At 35.4% G+C, this 14,101-nt stretch overlaps 1 protein-coding gene across 2 annotated transcripts in view; it reads right to left on the bottom strand.

Moving 5' to 3' along the window:
* Positions 1–14,101, bottom strand: part of WDR25 (WD repeat domain 25) — a 62,399-nt gene that overhangs the window by 46,335 nt on the left and 1,963 nt on the right. For both annotated transcript variants that reach the window (XM_062576853.1, XM_062576854.1), the window contains exon 2: positions 12,565–13,334. In XM_062576853.1, coding sequence (XP_062432837.1) covers positions 12,565–13,275 — 711 coding nt within the window. In that variant the 5' untranslated portion in view covers positions 13,276–13,334. The remainder of the gene's footprint in view (positions 1–12,564; positions 13,335–14,101) is intronic.

Raw genomic sequence — 14,101 nt, 5'->3', positions numbered from 1 at the left:
AGCATTTCATGATAATATTAAGTATTCTCTGAAGTGAATACTTAATACAGATACATACTAAAGGAAGCAAAGGTATAGCTAAGATTTACCACTCTAAACATCAGGTGCTCCAAATGAAACATGTGAAATTCTCAGCCATATCACCAAATGAGAACCTCAAGAATAGCTGAGGCAAAGTAGACTGAACAGTAAGATTCATATAATCAGAAACTTCATTTGGTATTTTAGCCATGTGTGCTGAACAAGTCTTTGCTAGCCAATACCGCTATTTGCCAAGAAGGTGTCTGGTTACCAAATGCTGAATAAGACAAGAGGCCAAGAACAAAAGCACCACCAATAAAATATTTTTCTTTAAAGGCAGGTAACCTTTACTTTATGAACAAAATTAAAAACCCAGCAATTTGTAAACAAGTATTACCAAGTAAACAATACATAACATCTTTTTTTTTTAATCAAAGATGCTAACCTTCTCAATAGCACAGTATTTTTGCCATTGATTGCTGTATTTTCATACAGTTTATTCTTTATTTTGCATGACGACATTCTGTAATAACCAAGCCTGAAGCAAATCATACATTCTGCAGGAACCATTGACTAAGAGACAGATCACATTTTCAGCCACCTAAGTTATGAGCATGTTTACTCTTGTGCACCTACAAAACAGCAACAATACATTCATGCTGGGCAAGCAATGCAAGAGAAAATTTTACCCATGCTCACATGAGGGAAGAATTCCAACCTATTTTGCAGGTATCCTTTAAGTGTTTTATGACTAGCCATTGTAATATGCCTAACACTATGAGTGTACCTCAAATGGTAAGTTCCTGTTTTTTCCTCCATTTTCCAGAAGTTAAAACATATTTATACAACACAAATCATGCTATGATTTAAGCTAGTTTCTTGTACAATATGAATACTGGGAATCATTTTAGCAGAAGGTGAAGCGAAGTATTACAAAGATATTTAAATATTCTCTCTCTCCCCTCAACTGCATATACTAAACATCCAGCCCAAGAAAAATACAAAGTTTACTCCAGGTGAAGTTAACAATACCAGGTATATTTGGGATGAGGGATGGTTAAAGAGATTTGACATATGTATTCAAGTAATACAAGAGAAATTACATAATGATGAGTAAATATTAAGAATTACTTAAAAATAGCAAATTATTTATTGATGAACCTATAACGGAAAATAGTGGTAGGGCACAAATTACCATTTCTTGTTGACCTTAGTGTAACAGCAACACATTAGAATAATATGAACACGTTCAGAACACATGTAATATGAACACGTGTAATTACAGCAGTGTTTACTAGCCGTTGGTAATTGTACCCAGAAAACACTTAAGTGTTTTAAGTAACATTAAGTAATCAATATCTTACCAGCAGGCAAAAGAGAAGAACTTTAGGAGAAGAATAAATGTATTACAACTCTAAGTTATAATTAGCTAAATTATTATAGCCATTTATTTATAAAAATCGGGGACACTTCATAAATGTTAAACACCCCCATTTCAAACTCATACAAGTTTAGAGGCAAACGGTGCATTGTGGTAAATGCCTGCAATTCCTACAGGGTAATTAAGAACCGGAGTGATACATTCAAAGATGCATTTGCATTCTGCAGATTTTGAACATCCATTATTAGGCAAGGAAACATTGTATTCTGTTCAGAGCCTAAGTACAACCTTAACAGCTATACTGCCAACTTTTGAAGGATGCAACTGTGTATGCAACTACAGCTGATCAGTGAGCTGGATCTGAAAACATGAGGGAGAAAAACAAACATTAATCAGTTGTGTTCAGTTGGGCAGGAGGGATCCCCATTAGGCTTCAGTTAAATAGTGGCTATCAAAATTCAAATGTATTTGGACTGTACTTTATTGTCATACTGTTTCTAGTGCAGCATTGAGTCACCTAGGCTACCCATATGCTTTACAGTCGTCTCTCTATATAGATACATACACCCCTATAGGATCAGATAAACATCTCTTCCATTATTAAGGTCAATAAAAAAGACAAGTAAAAACACAAATTAAAAAGATCTATTTAGGTTGTCCAACTCTTGCACATCATATGCACCAAGAACAGCAGGGACAACAGCTATGGACAGGCCCTGCCAGCCTAGCCAAGGGGGCAGCAGCTGTTCCCAGCACAACACAGTGCATCCATTTACACTGTACATAGCTATTAGCAGTATTTTACAATGGCAGAGTAACACATCGCTACAAACATTTCTAAATATACTGGCAAACACTTGTGCTTGAGTCACAATTTCTGTCTGCAGGGAATTAAAACCAAATTCTCTCATCTATAAGGAAATTCTATCACATCCCCAACATTAACTGGTAGGCTTTTAGTTTAAAAAGTAGCCACTGCACCCTGATGACCCACATCTATCTGAATAGCATCTAAATAACAAGGACAGTATAGTGATTTAGAACAGTGATCCGAAAACCTGGGCTTTAATGAATTTTCTCTTCATTCACTGGTTGGCCTGGGAAAATACCTCTTAACAAAATATTTAGGTTAACGAGAGAATAAACATTTGTAATTATTATTCCCAAGACTACTGAGAACATTAATAACTGCAAAGACTACAGATGAAAAACACAACACTAAGGAAGATAAAGCAATCCTAAATCCACTGAAGTCCATGACAAAACTGCCATAAACATGAGCAGGATCGGGTATCTAGTTATTGAAATAAACTACAAATTTTATAAAGTAGATAAATGTCCTCTTTGCCAGTGAAACATATGACTACCACTATTCCAGAACTAGCAAGCAGAGTAACATTAAACTGTCTTTAAATTAAATTAGTTTTGTATTATCACAGGGCTAGCTTTAACATTTGCAAAGCTTTAACATGTTTACTGTGACTGGTTATTAGCAACATCTCTCTTTTCTAAAGCTACAGGATAACCATGTTTATTAGAAAGAGGTTCTCGTAGTAGTCCTGGATCCCAATTTGCTCTATTTATTCATTCAGCTGCAGCAGTTGGTTACCTGTACAGTGTACATACCTGTACACACAGCTGGATAAACCCATCATATACCCCTGGATCTATTCACCCAGTAGCAGAATTACAGAGTAGCTATGAATAATGAGCCCTGTTTACAGCCAGATTCACAGAAAATCTAAGTTATACACCAACCTAGGAAACAGTTACAAGCAAAACAAATCACTTGTTTACACAAGTACTTACAAGAGTCTTCAGATACTCTTCTGAAACTTTGTACCACAGAAACACTGAAATGGGGAAACAAGCAACTAGAAGTTCCAGAGAAGCAAATAAGTCAAGGAGAGGTAAGAAGCATGCTCAAGAAAGTAAGAAGAAGGAAGAGAGACTGACAAACTCAAGTAAAATAATAATAATATGCAAGTAAATGAGAAAACAAGGAAAAAAATCATAGGAAATATGAACCAATGATGTACCTCTTTCCTTTTGTTGATGCCTCTCTAAATTAATTGCACATAGCACCCTGACATTAACCTCCTTCTTACTTCAAAACTTACTTGCCAATGCAGACACTTAAATTCAGAGTTTTCAAATGTAAATGCAGCCTCTAAACTATTAGAAATACTTAACAAAAAAAAAATAGAAGATTCAAGTAGCACTCCAGAGGGGCCTTTTGAATTATCTGTAGAAAAACGTATTAAAGCTATAAGAAAGTCCTACAGCTTAATAGCTTATTTTGTACTTCTGGGTTTTTTTCCCCCTAAGCAGCTCTTGAGCCAGTTTAATATGTAGGATCTTCGGTCAAGAACACTAAGTCTGCAGTATTTTCTCTACTGCCACAACCTGAAGCTTTCTAATGATGAAGTCTTGATCATATGGATAATTCAAAGAGAAAAAAGGCAACAAGCCTAGTGACCAGGTTCTAGATTCCAAATCCTAGTCTTGCTTCAAGTGAGGCATTACATAGATGGTATGCACAAAACATACAAGTCTACGCAATCTCTACCATCTAACAAGTTTCCCTCAAGGTCTTTTCAATTCATTAACTAATTTCAATATTTGAAAGGTGTAGAAGTTTCTGTAATTAAAATCCTAGAAGCTTTCTATAAGGATGCAGTTGGGTAAAACATCAGGTTCAAACCCCTCCACAAGCATAGTGGAGGCAGAGCTCAATCATAATACCCAAATAGCTGGACAGTCAGCATGCATGTACTGAAAGACAAATCCAATGTACAGCTTCAGACCATCCACAAAATGTGTTTAAGAGGATGGGTTATTGCAATAAACAAAATATATGAAACAAACTAATATGTGATAGAAGTTACCAACTCTCAGAAAATGGGCTTCATTACCTCCATAGCAGTGAAGCAACTTTATTAAGTGTACAAAGTTTTCCATAACATTTCTTTTCTCCTCAAATTGAAGGGAATCTGTACCTAAAAGTTATTTATAACAAAAATATATTGAAATGTCATTAAACTTCTCTTGCATCAGGTTTTGCCCAAAAATCAAGTGTCAATGTTTGGTATATTCACTGGTGTCATAACATTAAAGATGCAGCTATTTTGTACTAAATTAGAAACAAAACCTGCTTTTTAAAAGCAAGGTCATGAACATACTGAAAAGAACAGAAACTTGAGACAAACCATTTCTGCTGCTGATGCTGGATAAATCTTAAGCAAGAAATCTCTCTACAGGATCTGAAGAAGCTGAGCAAAGCTTTTCAAAAGATTGTTTCCTTGACAACATTGACAGACCAAGAGAAGTAAAGAATCCTAGTCATAAGATGCCTTTACCTTTGCAAGTAGATTTTAAGTGCATAACATTATGTAAAAACATATCTATAAAGCTAGACTTCTAGAAGAGAAATAAAATACATTGGTATTGCATATATGTTAAGTAACAAAAATTTAGAATTTATCAACTGTCAAAAAATTGAGTTTTACTGTCTTTTTTACAGTAACTTCAGAAAAATGAAACTATTCTAGCTCACCACTCCCACCCCCCGCAGCTTCAAAACCATGACATTTTCACCTGGATTCTTAAATAAGTTTCCAGAAGGAGGAAAACATCACCATACATTTTTTTTCCTCTAGACTATCCTATAACTTTAAAAAAAGATCTACAAAGGGAAAAATAGTTGTAACATTATTTTTATGGTGAAGTTCTTAGAAACTCTTGTAAAAAATTTTCCTCTAGTGGCTCCAATTATATTCTGATACTGTTACTCCACACCAATTGTCCACAGAGGTTTTGTGGATCACTGCAGGCTTGATTTATCATCAGTTCATCTTCCTAAGAGAGACTACTTCACTGGTACGTCTAGCACTGACTTTCCTTCCCCTCTGCAATAGATTGACTATGTTGTGAGGGGAGAGTACCTTATTTCTGCTACATCCTACTTGAAAGACACTTAGTAAATGGTTGGAGGAGTTCTTAGTAGAAATTAAGTGCACAGCTTTGCAATCCAGGATAGAAGGTTTTCGAAGGAAGTGAGACAGATACCACCTAATATTCCTGGTATTTTTATATGTTGAAAGACAAAATAAATCCCTTCTATATAGCATCACTGGAAGAAATGGAAGAAAGAGTCCTTTTATTCCCCATATCTATTTAAAGACATCTAAAAAGCCATCCTCAGTCTTTCAGGACTTCTACTGAAGGAAAAGTTTGTGAAAAAACACTCATAACAGTTGTAAACCCCCCCCCCCCCATGCCTCTCACTTGCAGTAACGTTTCACTCAACTGGACAATTTTGAACAAATTTTAGAGGTAGAGGTATCTGAAGGACTACATTCTCCTCCAGATTTAAGAAACTCAGCAGCTGAATAAAAAGACACTACAGAGGTCCCAAATGAGCAAGAAGTGACAAAATCCACAGCCAGGCTTTGTTAATTCTACTGCTCCCAATATTTTTACTTTCTGAACTTTTCTTTAAAAAATTTCCCAATGGGGGGGGGAGGAGGGGGGGAGGAATATTATCCACCCTCAGGAAAAGGGCATATTATCTACACTATGAGGTTCCATTCCCACCCTCTTGCCCCCTCCATCCTCCGAAAGCTACATCCTCACATGGCCATAAGGCCATCAAAAATCTTTTGCAAGACCTCCAGTATGGAGTAGTATTCTAGCATTCCTTACAGAGATCCTAATTCAGGACACATTTCCAGGTGCCAAGCAAAACTGACAACCTTGCAAGACAAAATCTACCACAAAAAAAGCAGTGAATCTGTTTGTCTTTTCTTCTCTTTGGTACCAGGTTTGCACATATATTGGAATAAATTGCTGTCTAAAGCAGCACTGAATTTAGTTCTCGCTAGTGAAAGAGGAAAGAAAACAATGGCCTATCACACAGCATAGAGATCAGGATGCTGCTATTTATATTCAAAGAAACAAACTTCTTTGAAAAACCCTTTGAGACACAAGACTGTGTCAACTACTAACAACATAATAAAAACTATACAAGTCATCTCCAGCTGTGGATTCAGAGAAAGTGAACAAAGGCATTACAAGGATTTCTGTTTCCTTGACAACAACGCTGCTGGAAGCAAGAAAGTAATTAAAAATCTCAATGTAAGAACAACCTCTAAACATATCTCAGTATTAACAGCAAAACATGGAATAGTCCCTATCTGCGCATACTTTTGTGATCAAAACCCACCATCTTCATGAATTGTTCTCTGCTGACTTGTGTTATGGCTTGTGGAATGACTAGGTAAGAACTGACTAGTACATCCTGACCCATATTAACATCTAGACAGAAGCACAGTCGGAACATCTTGCCCATGACCAAGTACACTCCTTCCCACATGATGCTCCTTTTCAGACAAAAGGAACGTTGTAGAGAATACCCAAATGAATCATATGAAGTATCTTTTTTTTTAATATATATATATATATATATATATGTTTCTCTATGTGTGTGTGTATATATATATGTATGTATGTATATATATATATACATATACACACACACACACACACACATAGAGAAACAGTTTCAGTACTTCAGAAACTGGTTTACCACACATCTATCAAATAGTGTACTACTTCCACCTCAAAATCCTTGGAAAAAAACATACATAGCTCTAAACAGAAAAGAAGCAGCTCAAAATAAGGTACCACAATGAAAAGTCAGCTTCAATACTTCAGGATAGCCTGTTTAGTAGTCTCTTCAGCAATAAAACAATGATACTTCTTTCACACATCTAGGTGAGCAGAACACAATCACCAAAAGGAGGAGAGATTCTTTGCCACTGCCAACATAATAAAAAGCATTAGTTTTAAAAACACAGCATTGAGAGTGTACTGACATCACTAATAGCTCTTCTCTAAAGTTTTTCAGTTAAAGCGGTATGTATTTGCAAGAAAAACTCCTCAAATTCTCATTTTATGTACAAGTTGCTATTAAAAGAATATTATCACAATCAGACTTTTAAATGAACCTAAAGATTTGAATGCTTAAGGGCACTGGCAGCATGATCTCTAATATTGTTGAGTTTGAGTTCAACCTAGTGGTAACAAGGTTATAAGCATCTGACGGCTAGTGTGAACTTAAACGAAGTAATGTGCAACTTAAATTCATTACCTTATGAACAGACATGCATATGACAGAACAATGAGAAATAAATCTATCCTGGTTATTTCAACTGAATTATGCGCAGCATGTTTGAAAACTGAACTAATATCAGAATTATTACTCTGGAGCAGGATAACAGCAGTTTCAAACAAGTCTGTATTGCTACTGTCAACACTACACTCATGTGGATGAATAGAGGCCATCATTGTTTCAGCTTGATAGAGTAGGATCTAGAAAAGAGTAAGTTTTTAGAACATACTACTTTGCTATTTTTCCCCTTGAAGGGAAGCATGAAAGAATAAGAGATGTGACTCTATGCAATTACGAGGTCTTCAGACACTAAGAATTCACAAAACCCACTACACTGAGTGTTCTTGATAAACATGTCTTTCAAGGGAAAATTTTCATCTGCCTTGGTACCTAAGACACAAACAACAGCTGTGTTCTTCAATGGTAACCTGTAATGCAGGATTCTATATTTTGAGCTCTAAACTAGAAATACCTAAACAACATCTAATTTTCAGGAAGTACTGAACATCCACACTATGAAAATTAGGCACCTTTAACTTTGCTGAGTCTCAACACACATGCAAAGGTTATTAGCCATGGCATAAACAGAAGTGGTACTGATTTCATTTACAGTAGCTATTCAAATAGACAATAAAGAAAAGTTAATAATAAGTCTAAAGATAAACAGGTGTAATCAGTTTGGACAAACATTGAGACAATCACATTCACAACCCTTAAAAGCATACTTAAAGTAGAAATAGCCACTGAAAATCATAGAATCATAGAATCAGCAAGGTTGGAAGGGACCTCTGGAGATCATCTAGTCCAACCTCCCTGCTCAGCAGGGTCACCTAGAGCATGGTAGACAGGGTTGCATCCAGGCAGGCCTTGAAGATCTCCAGAGAAGGAGACTCCACAGCCTCTCTGGGCAACCTGCTCCAGTGCTCCGTCGCTCTCACAATGAAGAAATTCCCCCTCACGGTCAGGCAGAACTTCCTGTGGTTCAGTTTGTGCCCATTGCCTCTTGTCCTGTCACACGGGACAACTGAAAAGAGTTTGTCCCTGTCCCCTTGATGGTATCAGTGATGAAGAGCACTGGCATAATAAAAGCTCCCAGCAGTTCTTTCCCTAATTCAAATAGTCTCCTGTCCCTTCCATTAGTATTTCCACCTTTAGGTAGCTATCAGGAGTGCTACTATTGGGCAGGCTATCCTACTTTCCACCTTCCCCTTCCACAGGGGAATACTCAAAATCCAAATAAAAGAGACAGGGCAAAAGACTACTTCCAAAGTATAAATCTAAATATTTTTTGCATTCCCTACAGATTCAAAATTTAGAATGAAATCTATAATGCCTCATAGTAGAGGAACTACAGGTAATTAATCTGCAGTATATATAACCTTCCCTGATGAAGTTCTGTCTTGCCTTTCAGTCTCTAAAGATTTTCATCATTTTCAACACATACATAAATGTTTAATTTTCTGTTTCAACACAAAATGGAGGCAATCATTAATTTTTTTTATTCTTTAAGAAACTAGTTTAGTTAGTATCAGTTTGAGATGCTCAAGAGCTCCATCTGCTGTTAGAAGTGTTAACGCAAGAAAGTTATAAACTTACCATTATTTTTTTTAATGCAACCTTATCAGAAATTTCATTGAGAACAACTAATTTTAACAAAAAATAGAAAGTCCTCTGGAAGAGTATGTTCCTTCCCAAATACACAAGTTGTTCATACAAACAGTTTCAGATAATCTTTCCAGACAATTTAGTGGTTATCACATCTGCTTTACACTAGGTTATTCTTCAATCAACTGCAAGCTGAAAACATCAACTTGATTTTCACAAGCCTTATAGTATGACTAACACTCATTTATAATGGAGAAGATCACAAAATGCACATTGGTTAAACTGGGAGAACAGAGATTATTTTTCCCAATTTAAAACAGAATACATTATATGCTTAAGTAAAAACCCACAGAATCAATTCTATGCATATATTGTAAATACATAGGAATGTGATATGTAATTAAAGGATGATTGCTAAATTAAGGTAACTAAGAAATCAAGTGTTTCCTCCCTCTCCATGCCAAAAAATATCCTTTCCCAAAATGGGAAATTCTTAGTTTATGATTAAAAAACAAAACAAAAAAAAACTTGAGCACAGAACAACAGATGTAAACTTGTTTGGCCAAATAATACATGCTTTTATTTATTCAAGACTTAAACCATGAACACCTTTCAGTCTGACTGCTTGGTCCAAACACCCAGCCCTGACAGACTGCCACTAACTTATGCTGAACTCTTCCAAAGATAAGCTATCTAGCTGTATAGGCCAAATTTAAGATATTTACACATACAAATATTAATTTGCAATTATACCAGGAAATAATTAACATGACTAACTTAAGTACATAGTTTTGTAGCTCTGGATTGCCTACTCTCTCTACTGATTATACAAGAATTTTAGGTTTCTAACTGTAGGTGTGTTGACTCTGATCCAAATTAGATATCCAAAGTAAACAGTGCAACCACCATGAGTGTCTATCACTATGAATATGCCCCTTAAAGGGTAGTAAGGTAAGTTACCACTGCCTGGATTTAAACTAGTGATTCCAGCAAATGTTCTTTGAAGTGAATAACAAAAAGGGAGAGGTGGGCAAAGGTATGGAACTGAAGAGGAGAAAAACCCTACATCTGTACTTTCAGTTGCTTGGTTTTATATACTTACAGCAGGAAATAGACAACTCCAGGCAATGGCAGGTAGCCTAAAAATTCTCAGAAGATAAATTATTGCTTTCTCACATGAGATTCACGGGCTTGTGACTCTAAAAAGTTAGTGAAATTAGTTTCATAACATCAAGCCAATACTTAATCTAACTGTGCCCTCTACTGGCTTGAAAGATATTTGCATGAAGCTGTGTACTTTTTGAAGATGCTATCGCTCACACCATTACAGTCTTCAGTTTGATTATGAGAGTGAAAGCCTTTTTAATCTCTCTACAGAATATCTTTCAAACCACTGATATGTTTCAAGTATACTTCATAATACAGTTACAGCATTACTTTACTAATGCTTGACACATACTCTCAAATATTGCAAATATTAATATTTATATTGAATTTCCATGGTTCAGGGAACCTAAGGCAACTAGGGTCATTGGGAAAGAAAAAGGAAGAGTTTACTGTTTAAGTAAATTGCTTTAAATAACTGCTTCCAATCAAGTTGATAACACTGTTTTAGGAAATAAAAGAACAAACTCTTCCCTGCTCAGAAGACAAAAATGAGAAGGTCATTTTTTAGATTTATAATATTACACTGCAATAACAATTTTCATTCTAGATTTTACCAATTGCACCTACCCATCTTTCATTTCAGTCCTTGCTATGCTAACTTTGGGCTAGTAAGCATTAAGATATGGTATCACAGCTTAAGACAAAGTTAAATTCAGACATACTGAAGTCTGCAATGAATATAATTTTGCACAGTCCAAATTCAAAATGCCACTTGAGCAAAAAGTGTTAGTAGATGCTTTTCATCTCTTTGGTGTTTTCTGTCTAAGTCTGTACTTCAAACAGCGGCCACATTTTAACTTATTTCAATATACTAAAAGAATTGGAAAGAAAGATTTTTATTCCATTTCATCTTTGACATACAAAGATGTACAAAAAGTAGTTTTGAAAAGAGGATGAAGGAGAAAATACTCCATGGTTCACAAAACTCGAACTCTGATGGCTTAGCTAACTACAGAACTAGTGAAATTATTATATCATAAGAGAATAATACTTAGGCAACACAGAAGGAAATTCTACTCAGGCTAAATGTCTTTTGACAGTGGGGGGAGGGGGAAAGGAGGATCCCCCTCCCATGGGGGACCAATGCTATAATAGGCATTTAGGAAAAAAGTATAACTTTGTCTGATACCCCACACTACTGCTTCAAAGATGTGAAGTCAGTATGTATCTCACATGGCCACAAAACTTTCCATGGTGAAACAAGGGAAAGCAGACAAAATAGTTTTAAACTAAGTCATACATAAATAAATAAATAAATAAATAAATAAAATTCTTCACTTAAAGAATCAAATGGCAAAAGAGTAAGACAACAACTTTATTAAACTCCATGAGAATTTCATTCTAATGAATTTTAACATGAAAACAGAATTCTATTTTGAAGTTCCATGCTCCCATTTGGTTTTAGAAATATGCTGAAACAAAGGCTGTTCTTCCTGTCTCTAGGCTTAGTAAAATTGGAAAGAAATTCTAAAGTAATTGCATCTGCTATGTTAGATCCAGGGGGAAAAGCATACTTTCCACAAAAAAGCAACCATTCTGTGCACTCATATCAAAACTGTGGTTATGTGTAAACTTTCTGGAGTTTCCAGACATCTTAGACATACAATATTATTTGAGCCCACACACAGCATTAGCCCCATTTTGGGGAAAATGTGCAATATTTTTCCATATAAAATTATTATCCATTCTAAAAACAGAAGTTAGGATCATTGGACTAAATTAAAACAAGAACTGATGTCTGTAACTGAAGCCAAATACACTGAAATTAGAAGAAAAAACACACTAAGTAGTGAGCAATTAACCTCTGAAATAAACTTAAAAGTGAACAGATTTCTTATGTCCTAGGAATTGCCATGTAAGTTTAGATAAAAGATATCATAAGCACAACTGTGCTTATGGCTTCAGTGACCTTAAAGGAGGAAATATTAGAAACCCACCACTAAGACAGATTACTATAGAGTCACCTACTAGAAATCTAGCTTCTTAATTTAATATCCAAGAAGTTGACGTGTCTAATACAAAAAACATTCTGAAATAAGAAGATTCTGTGTATAGAAAGGGATTAAACCGTTCATAATAGGCTCTTGTACTACAACACATCTGCTCGAATTCTGAGGATTATGAAACAGCAAGCAGTTCTCTTATTCCCAGAAGAACATTATTCAAAACAGTACATATAGATTTTAATTGGTTCACAACACATCTTGTTTTACATTACCTTGATTGTTTTATCCATAGAAGCTGAGAGAAGCATGTGACTCTGTTCTCGTACAGGACACCATTGGATTTCATTAACAGGACCACTGTGTTTAGATATATGAAATACTAAGTTTTTAGGGACTTCAGTTAATTTGTATTTGGATCCTAAATAGGGCTTAATTAATTCAGAGATCTTTGTCAAAGTCTGTTCTCCTGAAATGCCTAACTTAACATCACAGTTTGAATTCCCTCCCTGATCAGATTCTTTTTCTTTGCGCATACCAGAATTTTCTTGACGCAGCCTTTTAGGGATATATGGTCTAATTCCCTTTATAGTAGTAATATTGTCTTTATGTATTCGCTTCTGAGGAGAAATGCCAGAGTTTACCGAAGAGCTTGATGTTTGTTCATAGTTTCTGTAGGACATGCATAATGCAGTGCGGCTAGGGTGAGCTCTCCTACAATAAGATGTCAAATCAATGTTATTATTCTGAGTATAATGCTCAGTGGAATCTTCACAAACAATGTCCGTGCCAGAATAGTCAGTGTTCTCAGTAGGTTGCATTTCATACACAGATTTTATGCCCAGACTACCAGGTGCAAAATATTGAACATGTTTTACAGAAGAACTCAGAAGGCTTGTTCCTGTACTAGATGTATGGGGAACTTCAGTCTTTTCCGTTTCTGCCTCAGAGTCTGAATCATCATAAGCAACCAATGATGAACTCATTATGGCTAGATACAGCAGACTCCAGAAATCTCAGTGCTGTAATCCTCCAAAAGGATGATCTACAATAAAAAATTGATCATTAAGAACAATTTATTATGAATTCTACAGTCTGAATCACTTAAAGCATGTTTATATCCTTTTACAAATATCCATGGTTTTATTCCTGTTTATTCATATATTATTCCTTTATTATAGCACATCCATACATTCAATTATGAAACACCATTTGTCTTCAAGCACTTTACACACATTCTTAATGCACCGGAGATATACTTGCATACCACAAAACATTGAAAATGAATATGGAAAGAAAAACAAAGTTACAAGGTAAGTACTGTAAATCACTTTACATTATTCTCTCAGGAAAAAGTGCTATAGCAAGTAAGAGTAATTTTGCAGTGCTTTGGGATGCACACGTGTAGGAATAAAAATACCCCAAGTATTTTTGAGCAAGGCTAATAATACCTATTTCTTTCAAGTCCTCTTTAACGGGATGTAGTACGAACATGTTCAACTGTCAACTAAAAGGGATTAACTGAAAGATTACTAATGTATCAACTTTTATAGAAGATAAAAGCAGAGATGCCTTACTGTGGCACAAGCTTTTCCAAGTTTCTGTGAAAAAGAAATCACATGCCAAGACTGTATACGCAACATGCTGAATAACTTACCACCAACAATCCAACCATCTTTTCCAAGAGTTTAAATGGAGTATGTAAGTATAGGCTTAGCTAACATTCAAGGAATTGGTCTGTCAAATAAATAAAACTTCTAGTTAAAGTACAGAAATACTTTTTGACTGTAATTGCTAAGTTAGATGAAATAC

The sequence above is a fragment of the Rhea pennata genome, chromosome 5 (genome assembly GCF_028389875.1).
Source record: "Rhea pennata isolate bPtePen1 chromosome 5, bPtePen1.pri, whole genome shotgun sequence".
NCBI lineage: Eukaryota > Metazoa > Chordata > Aves > Rheiformes > Rheidae > Rhea > Rhea pennata.
The sequence above is the reverse complement of the archived record's forward strand: the minus strand, read 5'-3'. Positions and strand labels throughout refer to the sequence as shown.